General features: G+C 36.5%; 1 protein-coding gene across 1 annotated transcript in view; it reads left to right on the top strand.

The window, feature by feature from the left end:
* Nucleotides 1-18504, top strand: part of HCN1 (hyperpolarization activated cyclic nucleotide gated potassium channel 1) — a 276543-nt gene that overhangs the window by 134348 nt on the left and 123691 nt on the right. Inside the window, exon 3 of the mRNA XM_067545675.1 lies at nucleotides 8744-8905. Within this exon, the coding sequence (XP_067401776.1) occupies nucleotides 8744-8905 (162 nt within the window). The remainder of the gene's footprint in view (nucleotides 1-8743; nucleotides 8906-18504) is intronic.

Here is an 18504-nt window from a genome sequence, read left to right as displayed (position 1 = left end):
TTTAAAATAAAACGTTTTTTGAGATTTTCTGTCCCTATTCAGCTTCTAAATCTAATTTAGTTCTGTGATTTGCTGGTTAGTATTTGTTTTTTAAAGTAGGGTTTTTTTTTCATTAGTAAGTTATGGTATTGGAAACATTTTTATGCATGTTTCAGAAGTCATAGGAATGAATTATTTGTATTTGAAACTATGCAATGCATACTGAGGGTCTTTCTGCCAGCAGATATTAATTTTTTACAAAGGAGAATTATGATTATATGATGTTTTTAAAGTGCCAGTAGTTAACTCGGTGTTGTACAAAACACAGAAAGACACCTGCTCCTAGGAATTTTCAAGCTAAGGACCTAATTGTACCATTTGGGTAGAGCCCTGAGCAGTAGTGATGCAGAGCTGCATTGCCCCATGGGAGGTTGGAGAGGGATTGTTTCTATTTTAGTGCTGTGGATTTTTTGGTATTTCATGGCTGTGAAATAGCATTTCTTATCTCACCGATTTAAAATTGTCAGAATTTGTGAAAGAAGTTAGTTAATTAACATGACATTGGTTAATTTGCTTCATAAAATATATATGGCAGGTGAATTAAGCTTGCTTTCTGAGGTACACTAGACCTTTCCAACACCTGCCTAATTCTTTCTCCAGAAAATTAGTTGTATTACACTTGCATGTTTAACCAAGATTGGGAGCGCTGTCACATTTAAATGCTATGGTGCAATTCCTTTTGCTACGCACAAACTGGCTTCCATTTGTAGATGCCTTGGAGTGGAATAAATGTTGCTTGTGTAATAACATTGAATGTCAGATTTACTAGATCTAGAAAATAATTTTAAAAGGTCACATAAAATAAGCTGCCCTCAGCTCTTTTTTCAAGATATGTTTGATTAAAAATAGTTTGTTCTGTTTATTAAAACTCTCTTATTTTCCCTTCAGGGTCAGCTAAAGTGAGTGCAGATTGTTATACTTGTCAGCATCTTATAATTATGAATATAGCTAGATTAAATAATGTTGCATACCTTTCCTCACTACAGAATTATTAGCTATAAAATATGTATTGTAAAATTAACCACACATATTAGGATTCAGTTTAGTACACAGTGCTACTAGTTAGGCTTATCCACGCATTCCAGTCAGTAGGAGTTTACAGGCTACTTTTCCAGACATAGTTTCAGTTTAGAATATTGTAATCTGTTTCAAAATACATAGACGCATCAGGCCAGATCTATCGCACATGAAGGTCAAATGGAAAGCCTGCACTAACATTTGGACCAGGACCATAGTGCCCCACTGATCATTATAGAGAATTCCTAAGGGCATCAATATCTGGAATATGGATTGTAGAGTATATGAAATGACAATGTACAGAATCCCAAAGAGCTCTTATTGAGTTAGACGGGTCCCCTCAAGCCTGTATAAATGGTGTCCAAAAGAGAAGTTTTATTCTCTCTTCTCTCCCTTTTAAAATTATTTAATTTCTTATGGAGTTTTGCCACTGTATAACTATTATCTTGCTGGAGAGCAGATGAAAACTAAACTCAGATAGGAGACTCTGGATCTTGTCGTTTTCAGTCTGTTTCCATTTGGTGCTCTGAGAGGTAAAACCAGTGATTTCAGATGGATACATAGATGGAAGCAACAAGACTGTAATTTTTATTGCTAATATTTATTCCACACAGTCTGTTTTAATGTTCTATTGTTGAACTTTAGATTTGATCTCAGAAAACTCTCAGGAATCACTGTGCACAAGCAACTTTTCAGATCTGCCCACAGTGGCTATTTAATATTTCAGACTCTATGTGTAGTTTCCTTTAGGTCAAGTGTCATCTCACGTTGCCTATAATATGATGCAGATCATGATCTGAGGATGTAAAGAAAGATACTGTTGCCAATTGAGCCAATCTTTCAGTGCTGAGCACCCTTGGCACCAAGGCAGTTCTGCAAAGTGGAAGTGGGGAAGAGGTCTCTGAACAAATTCCACCGTATCACAGTTTTTAACACATTTTCCAAGCACTCCTCAGATTTTTGCCTTCCTCTAAGAGTTAATGGCATTTACCCAAAACAACCTGAAGATCAACATAGAGTAATATTAAAGCAGCAGAGACTAACTAACTGCATTCCCTGACATGGAGTTCAACAGATTTTGTATTTGTTTAGTGAAAATATATATACAATATTAACTTTATATGACAGCACTCCAGTATCATTAAAGAAGTGAGCTGGGAGTTAACGCTGCAACAGTCCTTTGTCTTGAGTCAAAAATCAGAGCTAGCAGAATTTCTATACTTTGGAGTATGCACTGAATTGTAAATATGGGAAGGCAGCAGTCTCCTTCCCCCTTCACACATGGGAGTGAAAAGAGTCATTAATAAAGTGTGAGTGAAAACCGAGATAATAATGGAAGCTCTTTGACTCTTAAAGCAAATTTCTATTCTTAACAAGCGGATGTTGCCAAAACATTCATAACTGAACTCATCCAAAGGTTACATTTCAGCCATATTAAATTAAAGGGACATTGTCAATTTAGGTTAGAGGGATTATTAAAATTAATCTGAAAAAATGATTTTGGTTTTTAAGACATCAGTGAAAACAGATTTTTATATGTAAACAGTTTCCTGAAGTTTTTGCAAACCATAAATTGTAACATTGTTAGTGCATAAAAGCCAGATAGCAAAATGGACAAATGATAGGAAGTAGTAATGTCTTTGTCTAATCAGAGTTAAATGCAAATAGTAAACATAGACCAAAAAAATGGAAGATAGATTAGGTTTTATTTCTTTCCCCTGTTTTAGTAATTTAAGGTGATGTTAGTAAAAATCGTTTAAATATATTGGTCAAAATTTTCACACCTTGGTGTGGAAGTGAGATTCCTCAATCCGTATTTAAGTACCTAAATAAAAGTGATCTGATTTTCAAAGGTGTTGAGAACCTGCAGCTCTCACTGACTTAAACAGGATTTGTAGGTGGAGTGCACTTACGAAAATCAGGCCACTTATATTTAGATGTCTGAGTATGGATTTAATAGCCTAACTTTAGGCACAAAGATTTGAAGATTTTAGTTATTAATTTTATCTTGACAGTGTCTCTTTTAGCATTAAAGGATCTGGCTTAAACTCTTGGTCCCACAGAATGGGAGTCAGGTCACCTGAGTCCTATTCCTAGCTTTGATATGACTTCTTTGCTGCAGTTTGGCCCTGTCACTTATGACTGAAATCAAAAGGACTATAGATTTCTCTTAATATTCTTTTGTGTCTCTGTTACCCTACAGGTAAATTTTGTTGTTCCCATTTTTGCATCTCAGAGGGATTTTGGTGAGGCTTAATTCATTAATGTTTATTAACATTAAACTCCTTAAAGTACTTTGTGATACTTTATATGTGTACTAGTGCCGTGTCTTCCATAAGTATTATTGTTGCAGTTATTAATTTTCTTCAATGTATGACAATTGTTCTACTATGCAACTAGAAAATGTTGCGTAACAGAGAGAAAGCATATGAGCTGGATTCCTGAGATATCAACTGTTAGAGAAAAATATATCAAAGGTGTCTTTATCAATACTATGATTTAATCTGGTGGTGTTCCACCCAGCGGACACATTGTAATCAAAGGGGCTCAAGGTTTTTTTGTTGGTTTGTGTCTAGTTAATTTACAAGTTCAAGTCACAATTCTGGTGATATCCTATAAAATCCTAAGTAGTTTGGGATCCAAATATTTTGAAAACTCACCTTTCACTACCTGCTTTACATTGATAATTGATATCCTTCAGGATGCATGAGCTTGCAGCAGGTGGAAGGTTGTTTTCAATGAAGGCTAGTCAAATCTAGAATTTGCTACCTACTTCTTTTTTTGTTCAGATTCTGAATTAGTGAGCGTTAGGATATGCTGTGAAACTTTTCTATTTAGATGGACCTTTTTGGAAGGTTTAGCTTCTAGAATTTGTCAAAATATAATATTTGGGAGGCAAGTTTGGAAAACTTTTCAATTTTTTTCTGTAGAACTTTCTAGGAAACAAATGCATTTTTCAACAAAAAGCTGAAAACCAAAATTTTGGATTTTTTTCCTTCACCTGTTTCTTCACCATTTCTCCTCTTTTTTATGTGTTTCTGTCTTGCCACCAAGAAAGGAAGGGAAAGGGGAAAATAGACGGGGTGGGGACTCCCCAAATCTGAACATTTCTTGGTTGTTTGCCTCTATCAAAAAACCAGAAAACTATAGCAGAAACAAACCATTTCCATGACATTTTTAATTAAAAAAATAAATTTTTCATTGAAAATTTATTCAGAGGTATCCTGGTTGATTTGGAGATTTTTATTATTTCTTTGACATTTATAACAAGATAATTTTGTACAGCACAAAGATATTGTAATAAGCACTATAAATATTAGAATATGTAGACAATAAATGTATGAATAGGAGTGCTAAAAATAGGATGGATAAACAGTACAGTTGAAGTACTAATTTAATATACCACACAATAATGCATGTTTAGTAATATTTTACTGATCCTGAATGCTAAGAAACACTAGAATGAAAGCTTTCACAGAGAACAAAAAGTTACATTGTCACATACTGACTATTCATTCCTCTTGTGGAGTTTGGATCCACATAAAATTTTCAACACATGCTCTTGCTCTTGCTCTTATCATGTTTGATCATTGCTGTAAAGGCATACCACTAATGAAGAGACAGATACACTTGCATGGTGGCAAAATGACACAACTTTATTGAGGCCAGCCATTGTTACAGAATAGGCATTGAGACAATCCATGCCAAATCCAGCCAATCTAATCCCATTTGCACACACACAGCCCCAGATCCAGCCACAATCCCTCAATAAGGCCCAAAAATTTGAGCAGAGTGCCCTAACTACCAGGCTTAAATTTTAGCCTCCCCTTGTGATAGCTCCTTATTTATACTAATCCTTGTTGCTCATAGGAAAAGCCAAAATGGGCCAGCAAGTAGTTTCACCAGGCAAACATGGGTTGATGCTGCCTTATGCTACTATTGTTACTGTAGCCATGTAGGTGCTATGTTAGTACCCTACATTAGTTCATGTACATTTCCCTGGTAGTGTAATCAGACACTTGCGTTGTTATGCATTTCCCTATATATTCACCACATCACCTCAATGAGTAATATCCAATTTAAGGGGTCTAAAATAAAGATTGATCTAAACCAAGCCCACAGAAATAAACATATCCAAACTTTGGGAAAGCATAAATCAAGATATGAGCTTTGCATGTCAGGCCCTTCCCCAGCCCAAAACTATGCCAAAGGTAGAACCTGCCCAAGTGAAATGGGTCTGGCTAATCGATTTTTATGCACTCATGTCTACTGGGTATATGCGCAACATTCTTTGTGTCCTAGAGTAATACTTGGAGTAGAGAGCTGGGAGTTAGGAGATCTGTGTTCAGTTCCCAGCTCTGTCGTTGTAATGTTGTGAGAGTTTGGGAAAGTCATGTCAGGCTAGAGTTTCAAATGCTCAGCACCAACAATAAGAACAATATTTTCAGAATATTTTCTCACTTAGGTATCTAAGGAAGGGGAAGGTTTTGATATCAACACCCAACAGTTTGTATTGTCACACTTATGTGGCCAAATTTCCAGAAAAACTCAGCATTCAATGTACTGATTTTTTTAATGAAAATCTCGCCACTTCCTTCAGTATCTAAATGGTAGCCAAACGCCTTTTGAAAATATAGCCCAAATGAGAATGACAACAGAGCTCTTCTAAATATCTAACCATTAATATTTTGCCCTAGTTTCCCCAGTTGTAAAATAGGGATGTTACTATGTATGTTAGAACAGCATTTGAAAAATTTGGGTCAAGGTGCAAAGTATGTGCAAACCACGTGTTGCTACTTACTAAATATCTCAGATTTGTTCATCACAGCTAGAAAAGGCACTCTGGGTGAAATTCTGGCTCCACTGGAGTCAGTGGCCAGACTCCTGTTTCAGTGGGGTTGGGATTTCACCTCCAAAAATGTTTATGGTTGTAGTAAAAGTATCTTGATAGACAGACAGTTGCCCAACTTCAGCCCAGCGTGCGGCATTCCACAGCAGTCCATATTCTATATTATTTGCTATCATTTATTTTAAATAAAGTTATTTCCTACCTAGTCTCTAGGTACGTTCCATGAAACAAAAAACAGAATTTTTAAATCAAAATACAACTATTACATTTTCATTTAAAATTCCTAAAGAGAAAAACCTTACAGCAGTGACATTTTTTGGCTTATTCCCATTTGCAGTAATTTCTTCAGAAACTCCCAGTAAACATAAACTCCTGAGTTTTGACAGGAATGAAATGGTATTTGGGTGACAAATGACACTTTGAATAATGTTACAAGCACCTGTCACCCATTTCTATCAAAATTGGGACAAATCTTTTATCAATAGCCTGGCTGGGGGAAAAATACTTCATATATAAAGTTAGTATCTAGATAAGTATTTGAACGTCCTATTTAGGTAGTTTTGGATTTCAGATTGAACACTATAATTTTTAAGTTATGTAACAGAAACATATAACAGAAAATGTCAGCAAGTGTTTGGGAAGGTGTGTAATCTGATCTCAGAAGATTTAATTTTTACTCGTTTACACATACAAATAATAGAAACTACATTTAATTTAGATATTTAACAGTTTACCTACATAAATTCCCATTTCCACATGTAAATTCTATGTAAAAGTGCATATGCAAATATGGAGTTATGACTTTAAGGCCAGAAGGGACCAAGGAACCATTATGATCACGTAGTCTGACTTCTTACTATGTCAAGTAGGAGGTTTTCACTGTGTCATGTAAAAGATTATAATCTGGAGCAAAAGATAATATCTTGCATGCAAAAGTCCACAGGAACTTAAAGTAAAAACAGTCAGTTGCAACTGAGCTTCAATGGCATTCCCAGATGTATGTAACAGTACATAACGTATTTGTGTGATGTCAGTAATATGATGTTGCTGTACATTTTCTTTATATGCTAAATCTATGGTATATTTGTTCATCATCCTCAGCATAATTATCTCCCTTCCTTCTTCCCTTCCTCACAAGGAAGCTTATTGTTGGAGGGCTGTAAGGATGTCCTTCTTCCCGTTCCCTCCTCCAGTTTTTGTTGAGAGTAGTTAGATCCACTGGTTTTTTTTCTTTTTTCTTTACAACCCTCTAGCTCCACCTGCAGGAAAGTTCATTCTGTGTGGCTGTGGGAAACTGTTGCTCCTTCTCAGCATTAAGGGCTCAGATTTGTTTCCTACATTTCATATGGGAAATTATATTCTTTTTAAAACTCCCTTCAAATTTCAGTTGGATACGGCATTCTTCACCTTCTTACCTGAACTGTTGTATAACTTTGGTGTGCACTGTTAAACAGGTAGCACATTTTACCCTGGAGCTGGCTGCATTTCAGGAGTAGCTAAATTGATTCACATATAATATTAATAGTTTGGAAAATGTTTAAAGATACTTTTGAATAGTGCTTTTCTTCTACCTGTAAGACGTAATTCCTATTTTGTATGTCAGTGAATAAAGTGGCTGCTTCTGAATATGCTAATTATGTCCAGAAAAATTACCCTTAATAAGCTTTTAAATGTATGTGGTGTAGGAATTTACATGTTCTCACACGTGTGTGTGTGTGTACATAGAGATTTTTTTCATTGGAATGTACAATGCAGATACAAACATTTTTTTGACCAGCAAGGAAGGTATTAATTGAACACACCAAATAATAATGAGTTGGCTCAGGTGTTTTGGAAATTGCAATACATTAGGAAAATTAATATTGTTTAATAACCATGAAATCTACACTTCCATCTGTATGATTATAGTATAGTGGGGCAGGTGTTTGTGTACTGAATTGGTAAATAAACAAAGAATACAGGAATGTGACCCCAATATGGTTGAAAGCTATTTCTTACTCTTCCTGTGATTTTTTTCATTTATATTTAGCACATATTGAAAAGGCACTGAACACACACACGCACACACACAAATATAGAATAGCATAAAGCAGCTATGAAAGACTGAAGGAAAAGACTTGTGAAATGTCTCATTTGAAGATACTTAAATATTACACTGAGAGGTACCTTAATATAGATTAAATTATATGACATTAGATTAAATAGAGGAAACAAAGATATAAGGCTAGTTTTTAGACCTGGGCATTTTCTCCACTGCACAGAATACCATATATGGAGGTGAAAATTTGGGGAAGTTGCTCTTGTAGTTATTGCAATAATCTAAGGGGTAAGATTCTTGGAATCTGTTTTGTTCTGTCACTGTCTTCCACATGACATTGGACAAGTCCCTTAGCCTTTCTTGTGTCTTAGTCTGCCTACTTGTAAAATGGAAACCAGTAATAACTACTTTTACTGGTGAGGAATAACTTAATATTTATTAAGCACTTCATCCTCAGGTGAAGTCTTTAAATCATTATTTGAGGACTTCATGACTCAGCCAGAGGTTAGGGGTCTATTACAAGAGTGGGTGGGTGAGGGTCTGTGGCCTGCAATGTGCAGGAGGTCAGACTAGATGATCATGATGATCTCTTTGAGTCTATGAAAGGCACAACAGAAATGCAAAATATTGGCATTATATGTGGGGATATGGTGATGTGAGTTTATATAATAAATTAATCCCAAAGTATGCTAAGAAAATCACAGTGTTGCTTGCTGCTCTTTAATCTGTTTAGATGAGGTAAATCTCATATTGTATGACTTGAATTGATCACCTCAATAATTTATAATTTTTGTTCCCAGATTTTCCACATGACATACGATTTGGCCAGTGCTGTGGTGAGAATCTTTAATCTAATTGGAATGATGCTACTTCTTTGCCACTGGGATGGTTGTCTTCAGTTCTTAGTACCATTACTTCAGGATTTCCCACCAGATTGCTGGGTGTCCCTAAATGGTATGGTTGTAAGTATTGTTCATTTTTCATTGTGTTTTTCAAACGTTCTTCTAAATTGTCTGTAAACTGCTAGTTCAAATTTTTAACAAAAAAAAAAAGAAAAGCAAAGTAATATATTGCACTACATGTTAACATTTAAGATTTCCCTTTTCTTTTGTTGATTGACTGACTACTAATTTGAAGACTGTTTTGTAACACAAGCCACTGAATCACAGCTATAGCCAGTTGTTTTCCATGACAGACCAAAACCAGAAAATATGTCCCCACTTTATCAATCTCTACTTTCTCAGCAAACTATCTAGAAGAAAGTTGGAAGAAATTCAGTATGAATTTTGAAAAAGGTTAATAGGTAGGGCTGTCTGGAAAACATTTCCATTTTACAAACATTTCAAATTTTGTTTTTGTTGCTCTGCGGCAAAACAAGAGAGGGCAAGAAACCAGTATGTCTAATTTAGAGCAGGGACCTGAATGTGGGTCTCCTACTCATCTGGGATTCAAATCAGGCAAAGCAGGGACAGGTTCTCCAACATCCCAGCTAAGTGCCCTAATCACTAGATAACTGGATATTCTGGGTTCTTGCACTTTTTTCTCACCCACCAGAAATGACATCCTGGGCCTGAGAAACCTTATCAATCAACATTTTGACAAAAATATAGCATTTTTCAACAGGAAAAAGTTTTGTGTATTTTTCCATGAGATCTGTTAAAAAGGCTTTTTACCCAGGCATTGTTAGTCCAGTTTTGCCCTCAGTTACATGAATACAACATCTTTTGAACCAAATCCTGAAGTCAGTTCCCAATTTTCCTCAGAATTTACTCAGACCAAATTTCCATGGGAATTTTTCCAAACAAACAGTGAGAAAAAATTAAGGATTTTATTCAGTGAAATGTGTATGTGTGTGTGCACGTGTGTATGTGTGTGTGTGTGAAGTGCTAGTTCAAGGGCAGAACTTGGCTGCTTTTGTGTCCCTCCTTATCCCTTGTAAGAGAAATGGAGCCATGCGGCTTTAACAACTGTCTTGAAGGCTGACAGCTTTAAAGAGCTGTGGATGGTGATGGTGAAGACATCAGGTGATGAAGAATAGTTGATATGCTGAGAAACTGTTAAAAAGAAGCTAAAAAAACGTTTCCCAATTTAATATATTCTTGACATTCATAGTTAGGATTTCTTATTTTTATGTGTAACAACGCAATGTTACGTTTTGTTCTTCCTGGAGGAAAAGTGATCAAGGTAAAATAAAAACAAAAACAAACAAAAAAACCAACTTCAAAATAGATAAGTGAAACTGGGCAAATTGTCAAATGAATGTATCCAATAAAAGGAACAATTTTTGGCAGTATTTGTTTGTCTCAATTTGTTGATGGTACAGACAACATGAAGGAAGTGTATAAGCAAGGAATCTCTCTGCTGGGATTTAAACCAAGAAGCCTCAGATCTAAAAGCAGCAGCTCTACTACTGATATTTAACATAAAAAATTAATTCCTTTAGTTGTCAATGATGGCAGCACTTATCTCGTGTTTCACATCTTTAGTCACTAAAATGTATCATTACATGCAACCACAATAAGAATGGATTGTTATTTGGCCTTATTTTCAGCTAATGAAAGCCTTGTTTTTCTTTTATAAGAACATTTCTAGGCTCATGTTTTTCCTGAGCCAAAGACTATGCATATAACATCTTTACTGAATCCCATTTACTGAGCACATCATTCTATAAAAGGGAGAGGGAGACAGTACAGAGAGAGGTACACAACTGTGTAAGCTCAAATGCTTGTCTGATTCAGCAAAAGTAGTTCGTCCAGTAAAAGATTTTACCTCACTCACCTTGTCTCTCTAATGTCCTGGGACCTATATGGCTCCAACAACACTGCAAACAAACAGCCCCCAAAACTGTCATTTCTTGAACTTAAGAGTTGAATAAAGACACTTTCTTAATCAAAGAAAAAATATTGTATTAGGTATCTTTGTGTTTGTGTGAAGCATCCAAAGAAGCAAATCTATTTTTTTTTCAAATTAGAGAAATCATTTTACAGTCTTTTACTTGAAAATAAATACAATTTTATATAGCAACAAATACATTTCAGGAATAAAGGGGGGAAATATTTTTGCTGATTAACAGAATGTCAACCAGATATTTAGAAAATGCCTGTAAAAAGAAGAGAAGGGGGAAAATCTATCCCTGCACTGGTGCCACTATGCATTTTGGTGCAAATTCATTGATGGCATAAGTTGGTGCAGTGCAATTCAATATAATTGCACCCACAACCACCATTTTCATCAATAAATTCTGGTTGTATGCTTCCATTTGTAGCATATTTCATTTTCTACATTGTCTCTGTTAATAAAGGCCACAATTATTTGTACCACAACTCTCTGTGGCTCAGTAGGACAGTTGATATGACTGCAATTCTCTGACCCAGCCTTAGCAAAAGAGGACACTTGTTTTGACACTAGCTGTTCTTTTCTGACAGGGGGTGTGTCTTCACCAGTGTTTCTCAATTAAATTTGGCCACGGAACCCTTTTGAACTCGAGAAATAATTGCGGAACCCCCCAAACTCTTAACAGTATTTTTACATATGGGGTCAAAAAAAATAAGCAAATTATATGCAAACAGTTTCTCAATTAAATATAAATTAAATTACACTTACACTCCATACCTTCCGCTGAAAAATCCGAGACATCTTCCCTTTTTCGGCGGCACAGAGAACAGCTGCTCTCGGCGGCGCAGAAAACAGCTGCTCGCGGAACCCTAACAGTGTTCCCGTGGAACCCCACGGTTCCGCGGAACACCAATTGAGAAACACTGATCTACACTAAAGCTGTAGGTGAAATTTCCAGCTTAGGTAGACATACATGCATTAGCTTTGATCAAGCTCGCATGCTAAAAGCAGCAATGTATCATTGTTGGCATCGGCAGCAGGACAGGCCAAGTGCCCTCGAGCACATTCTCTCTTGGGACCCTAGATATTTACTCGGGCAGCTTTACCCTATCCCGCTGCCTGCACCTCCGTGACTACAATGCTATTTTTAGCACACTAGGTCAATCAAAGCTAGTGGATGTATGTGCACCTGAGCTGAAAATTACATCTACATTTGTAGTGTAGATATACACACAGTTGCTTAGCATTCTAAAGAAAGCAGCTGCCAGCTGGTATATTTGCTCTATAGAAAATGGTGACTCTTGCTGCTGCCACATTTTGTGGGTGAGTGGATGAGCAGGTTTGACGATATCCCACTGATTCTTCATTAGACTAAGAGGACATGATTTGATAACTTCTGTTCTCCCCATTATTTTCATTGTTTTGATTGTGGGGGTTCATAGATTAGAAAACCAAAAGGGACCGTTGTGATCTTCTTGTCTGACATCCTGTATCACACAGGCCATAGCTTCTTTGAATTCATTCCTGTTGAACTGGAAAATATCTTTTAGATAAACATCCAAGTTTGATTTTAAAATGCTCAGTAATGGAGAATTCACCACAACTCTTGGTCAGTTGTTCTAATGGTTAATTACCCTCAAGGTTAAAAATGTGCATCTTATTTCTAGTCTGATTTTGACTAGATTCAACTTCCAGCCCTTTGTTGACTAGATTGAAGAGACCATTATCAAATTTTTGTTCCTCAGGTAAGTACTTATACATTTTGATCAACAATCCCTTAACCTTCTCTTTGTTAATTTAAAGAGATTGGACTGCTCAAGTCTATCACTATAAGGCATGTTTTCCAAATCTTTAATCATTGTTGTGGCTCTTCTCTGAACTCTCTCCAATTTACCTACATCCTTTTTTGAATTGTAGACATCAGAGCTAGACACACTATTCCAATAGTGGTAACAACTCTGCCAAATACAAAGGTAGAATAACCTCCTTACTCCTACTAAGAGTCCCTTGTTTATACATCCAAAGACTATTTTATCCCTTTTGGCTACAGTGTTGTACTGGGAGCTCACATTCTGCTGATTATCCACCAGGACAACCCCCCCTCCCCCACAAGTCCTTTTCAGAGTCACTGCTTCTCAGAATAGAGCCTTCCCTCACCCATCCTGAAAGTATGGCTTGAATTCTTTGTTCCTAGATGTATGATCTTGTATTTTGCTGTACCAAAACACACATTATTTGCTTGAGCCCAGCTTACCAAGCAATCCAGATCACTTTGGAGATCTATCAGTTTGGAGATCTATCAGTTAGTCAGCTTTTTTAATCCATTTAAAATGTGCCATGTTGATTCTGTATCCTTCTAGTTTCTCAATCAAAATGTTTGTGGTACCAAGTCAAGTCCCATACAGAAGTCTATGTATATTACATCAACACTATTACCATTATCCACCAAACTTGTAATTGCATCAAAAAAGATAATTTGTTTGACAAGATCTCTTTTGCATAAGCCATTGTTAATTGACATTAATTATATTACCTTTCTTTAATTCTTTATTAATCAAGCTCCATATCAGCCATTCTGTTATTTTGCCTGGGATTTATGTTACGCTTAAATTCCTATAGTTACCTGAGTAGTCCCAAATACCCTTTTAAAATATTGTCACAATATTAGCTTTCTTCCAGAAAATCTCCACTGTTCCAAGACTTTCTGAAAAATCAACATTAATGGTCCAGAGAGCCCCTCTGCTAACGCTTTTAAAAATGTGGATGCAAGTTATCTGTACTTGCCAACTTTAAAATGTCTATCTTTATTATCTGCTGTTTAACATCCTTCTTAGTTACTCTTGGAATGGAAAGTATTTCATCATTACCATCATCTATGAATATATCACCTGGTCTTCTTTCCCCATGTACAAATATTTATTGAACATGTCTTACTTTTCTACATTATTATTGACAATTCCACCCCTTCCATCTAGTAATGGAGGAATACCATTGTTAGGATTTCATTTGTGTCTTTCTCAGACTGAACTTTTTGGAAAGTTACAGCCAAAATGTTCAGCCATATCTGAGAATGAATGAAAAATATTTCTTTGAAAAGTTAAAATGAATTGGATGACCATTTCTTTGAGAAGGTCATGGGACTTGTAATGTGGCACAGGAGTGGCCTTTGTGCCTTTTGCCATCTACATGAAAATCTACCCAAATTTAGCCAATTTATAAACTTTTGAAAAATTTCAATATATACATGGTCAATAAAGACTTAAGAGTTTAGCAAGTAAAATCTCCAAAGTTTATCCTCACTGAGCATGCTCCATCCTCTCATAGCTTCTATGTGGGAGAGGGAAAGGAATAGGCTCCTTTTTCCTGGCTGAGACAGCAGAGAGGGGTTGAGAAAGAAACTGTGACTGGGAGCTGAGGAAAGTGGGGGAGGGAAGATGAGAACTGGTTAGGTAAAGAGACTAGGACTGGGAATGGAAGAGGGAAAACTGGGACTGGTTGGGCAAAGAATCCAGGGGATCTGAGGGATAGGGGCTGGAACTCACTGGGCATGGAGACTGAAAGCTGATGAGGGAAATGGGGAACTAGGGTGGTATGGAACCAGTTGGCATTTGGGAGGGAAGACTGAAATCAGACGAGAAACTAGGGGGAGACGGGATTAATTGAACAAGGAGAGTGTAACTGGGACTCAGAATGGGAGGAATGAGAACAGGAAAGAACTGAGACTAGCTAGACTGGGACCAAGAGCCATGGAGGAGCGTTTGTGTATGGTGGGAAGACCAAAATTGCACGAGGAGCAGTATGTGGGAGGGCCACTGGGAAGCCAGCATGAAAGGGAGAGACAGAACTGATGAGGAGCAGGGAGGGAAGAGTTGGGACTGGCTGGGCAAGGAGACTGGATGGAGAGCCCAGAGTGGGCAACTGGGGTTGGCTTGGCTAGGTGACAGACGAGTGGAGAGCTGGTTTGAGCAGGGAAGGAGCAAGGAGCTCAGGATGGAGAAGAGACATTACTAGGATAGGGAAAAGTTGGAGGGCACAAGGCAGAACAGATTGTGGGGAACAAGAAATTAAAGACTGTCACGAGGGGGTCAGATTAAGATTAATTAATTCTGGAATTTCCTAATTTTTGAGTGCTTGACTGTGTAATGTTATTGTTCTTTTAATGGGTGGTGCATGGGTATTTTTTGCATAATACGTTAAAGAAAATGGCTGCTGGTTGTGGTGGTGATAATAAAGATAATTGTAACAAAGATATTAACAAGGATCTGCCTGTGTACATTACATAATCTCTGTTAGTTGCTTAGATACCACGGTGATGAACATGGTGTAAATACTGAAGCGAGAGAGAGAGGACGTTATGACAGCAAAAATAGCACCTGTGCCCCCAACAAAAACCCCATTGTCTGAGTTGACAATCAAAATATGAAATCCAATGTTATTTTCTTGACAAAGAAAAACAGCAAGTAACTATTGGTTAGGAGGCACTGGGTGACCAGATGACACTACATGTCATTTGAAATAAGAGATGATACTCATTTTCTGCTAAAAAAAATAAAAACATATATAAGGAAGAGGTTGCAGTGGTTGCTGGTATGACAATAAGTGGAACAAATGAAAGAAGGTACTCCTGTTGTGAATAATTTCTCTAGTTAACAGTTCAGCATCCAATCTATTTTCGGTCCAGGACTGCTAAAATCAAAATTGCAGTATCATAATGATAGGCCATTAAACTGGAAAAAAAATTCCAAGAGTTACCACAGTTTTCCATTATACACAGAATAGGAAATAAATTGTGGTATTTCACATTGTGCTGTGTAGCAACTGTTGGAAATTTTGACTTTTTAATGACAAGAATCATACTTGTGATCACTCATTACTAGATCACTCATTCAGATACATACATATATCACTATTATCTTCTTAAACTACCTTTTCTGTCCATCCAAGATCAGTTAAAAGTCCCAGTTCTTCAAACCTTATTCACATTGAGCCAGATCTAACACCTATTGGAGTCAATAGAAAGACTCCCATCCACTTCAAAGGGCATTGGATCAGGCCAGTTATGGGAGAGTATTAAGTATGTGCTTCATAATGGCCTGAAATTACATTTACATGAAGGAACCTTTACATCACTCTAGTCTTAAAGTTGGCTTGAATTATGTGTATGCCCATTTTAAGAGTACCAGCATATTGTACAGAGGCCATAGTGTAAATGAGAATCAGATCCAATGTGACTGGGCTCAAAGGAAGGGAAATGCTGAACTATTTGCTTGCTTCAAAACTTACGTGAAGTATTTCCTTGATCACACACTTTTGTTTATAGTTGGGAGATAATCAGGAGATGAAGCCAGTGATAATAAAAGAATGAATAATAACCATATGTGTAGAGTAATAGTCATGAAGAGTCCTCTAGCATGGCTGCTGGCCAAGTGCATGGTTTAATGAACTCCCATTTTTAGAATAGACAAGTCTGTATTAAGGATGATTTGGAAAAATGTGATGTTTTCAGATGAGAACCAAAGCAGAATTGTCATCTTTTCAGCTTCTTGGAACAGAGCAATTGCCATTTGGAACTTGTTCCAGGCTTTAAACCAATCTCTGACAATTAGAGATTTTGATGAGGCCTTCATGAGCACAGATTTTATGCCCACATCTCCTTCATATGGGGTTTCTTGCACCTCCCTCTGAAGCTGGCTACTATCAGATGCAGGACAGTGGACTAGAAGTACCACAAGTTTCATCTAGTACAGCAATTCCTTTGTTTCTATGTATCATCTAGCCTGTTTCTGACAATGGCCAATGGCAGATGTTAAAAAGGAAAGTGCAAAATTTTCATATTCATCAGACTATACCAAGGGAAATTTCTCTCTAATTTAGCTGATGATCAGCATAAGCCTTAAGGAATGAAGATTTATAACCTTTGTAATTTTATCTTAGTTTATGCAACTGATGGTGGCACTATTATTACTCAGACAAATGTGTAAACCATATTAAATGTTAGCTATTTGTCTCAAAATATTACCTTAACCTCCTTGATAGTGCCCTTTCCAATTTGGTGGTCTTTCTGACCCATTGAGTGTTCTGTGGGGTTAGTATTACAGATATACAATACTTAAAGATTATCTTACTTTTTCTGGCTATTTTGTCCCCCTTGGATTTTTTTAAACTTAGTTGTTCAGCCACACACCATCTCCTGTGTTTCTCAGGCTTAATGGTTGGATTTTTCAGTGACTTTGAAAGTCAGCAAAAACATCTCATCTTGGATGCTCCAGGAAAGGAAATGTTCTGAGAATCAATTGTTTAAGGCACCGAGATGTAGTTGTTCCAAACTATGTTCAAAGGTGATTTTTTCAGCCAATGTACACTTGAAATAATCCATTTTTGCTGTTTCAGAAGATTTTATTGTTCTTCGATCTCTCTCAACTAGAAATGAGTCTCAGCCACAATGGCTGCATCTGGATCTGGAACTTGACTTTTCCTTCATTTGTGGGTGAAAATATTTGGCTCTGGTGTTTTGTTTGGCCCATTGGAGGGAATGAGATCAACTGTGAAATTCAGATCTGGATATGAACATCCCCAAAGTTTGAGAAGCTCAGATGTGGGATTTTACTTTGGATCTCTCACTACTCTCAGCATTATGCATTCACTGTTATTCCTCTTATATAGAGATCATTATTGAGCCCTTAATCTTATGCTGGTATTTGTATAGTCTAAGTTATCCATAATGATTCTTATTCCCTTTGGGGGGAGGAGAAAATAGAATCAACCTAATCTCATCATTGTGACTTCACTTTTTAAAAAACAAAAAACAAAACCAATAACATATCTATCCTATGGGCAGGAATTGAAGAATTGATTATCATTCAACATGTTTTGGAAACACCATATATATATATATATATAAACCAGGAGTTCTTAAACCAGGAATTCCAAATCACTTATGTTTGGTTTCCAAGTGTCTCATATTAGTACCATATATAGACACTTTTTTTTATTTGCAATGTTATGGACATTTGCTTGGTTACTTCTTTGTTTCCCTCTTTGTCTTTTCCCATTCCAATTATAACTGCTGCCTATATTGTCACTTAATTTTTATTCCTGTTTATTCTAGCAAATTTCATTTGTTAATATGAGAGCTCCACAACATCCACTGGCTTTTCCTACAATCTTTCAAAAAGCCTCCTTCATTTTCATTGCCACTTGTCTGATTCCTTTTGGTTAAGATGGATACTATCCTCATCTCTCCAAAGAGTGCATCTCCACCTAATAAAGTTAAAAGCATCTTCTCAACACCACTTTAATCTACAAACTTTGTTTACCCATTCCTATGTACTGAACCAGGAGAATTTCGAAGAAGGTTATTATGCAGGCTTTGGATTTAAGAGTATTCCCTAATAATATAAATTTATCTTTCAGGACATCTCCCTTTGCATTTCTTAAGCCCTTGCTACTGCTATATATCATATACGTTTTGCCTCCTTGTTGTAACTCCTTTACCACATTCTTTCATTTCACATCAGTTTTATTTTCTCCCTTGTCTAACATTAAAACAAATACATTCAGAACATTGTGTGTGTGTGTTTGTATTACATTTATCTTTTTGTCACCGAGCCAGACACAGTATAATAAACTGTATATTATTTTATCTATTTTGATTTAAATAATAAATATGCCTATACAAGGTTCTAGGCATCTTATCATACAACTAATATTAAACCAGAACCAAAGC

This window comes from Emydura macquarii, unplaced genomic scaffold (assembly GCF_026122565.2).
Source record: "Emydura macquarii macquarii isolate MOO-44397 ecotype Brisbane River unplaced genomic scaffold, CSIRO-AGI_Emac_v2 contig_1045, whole genome shotgun sequence".
NCBI classification, from domain to species: Eukaryota; Metazoa; Chordata; order Testudines; family Chelidae; genus Emydura; species Emydura macquarii.
The sequence above is the reverse complement of the archived record's forward strand: the minus strand, read 5'-3'. Positions and strand labels throughout refer to the sequence as shown.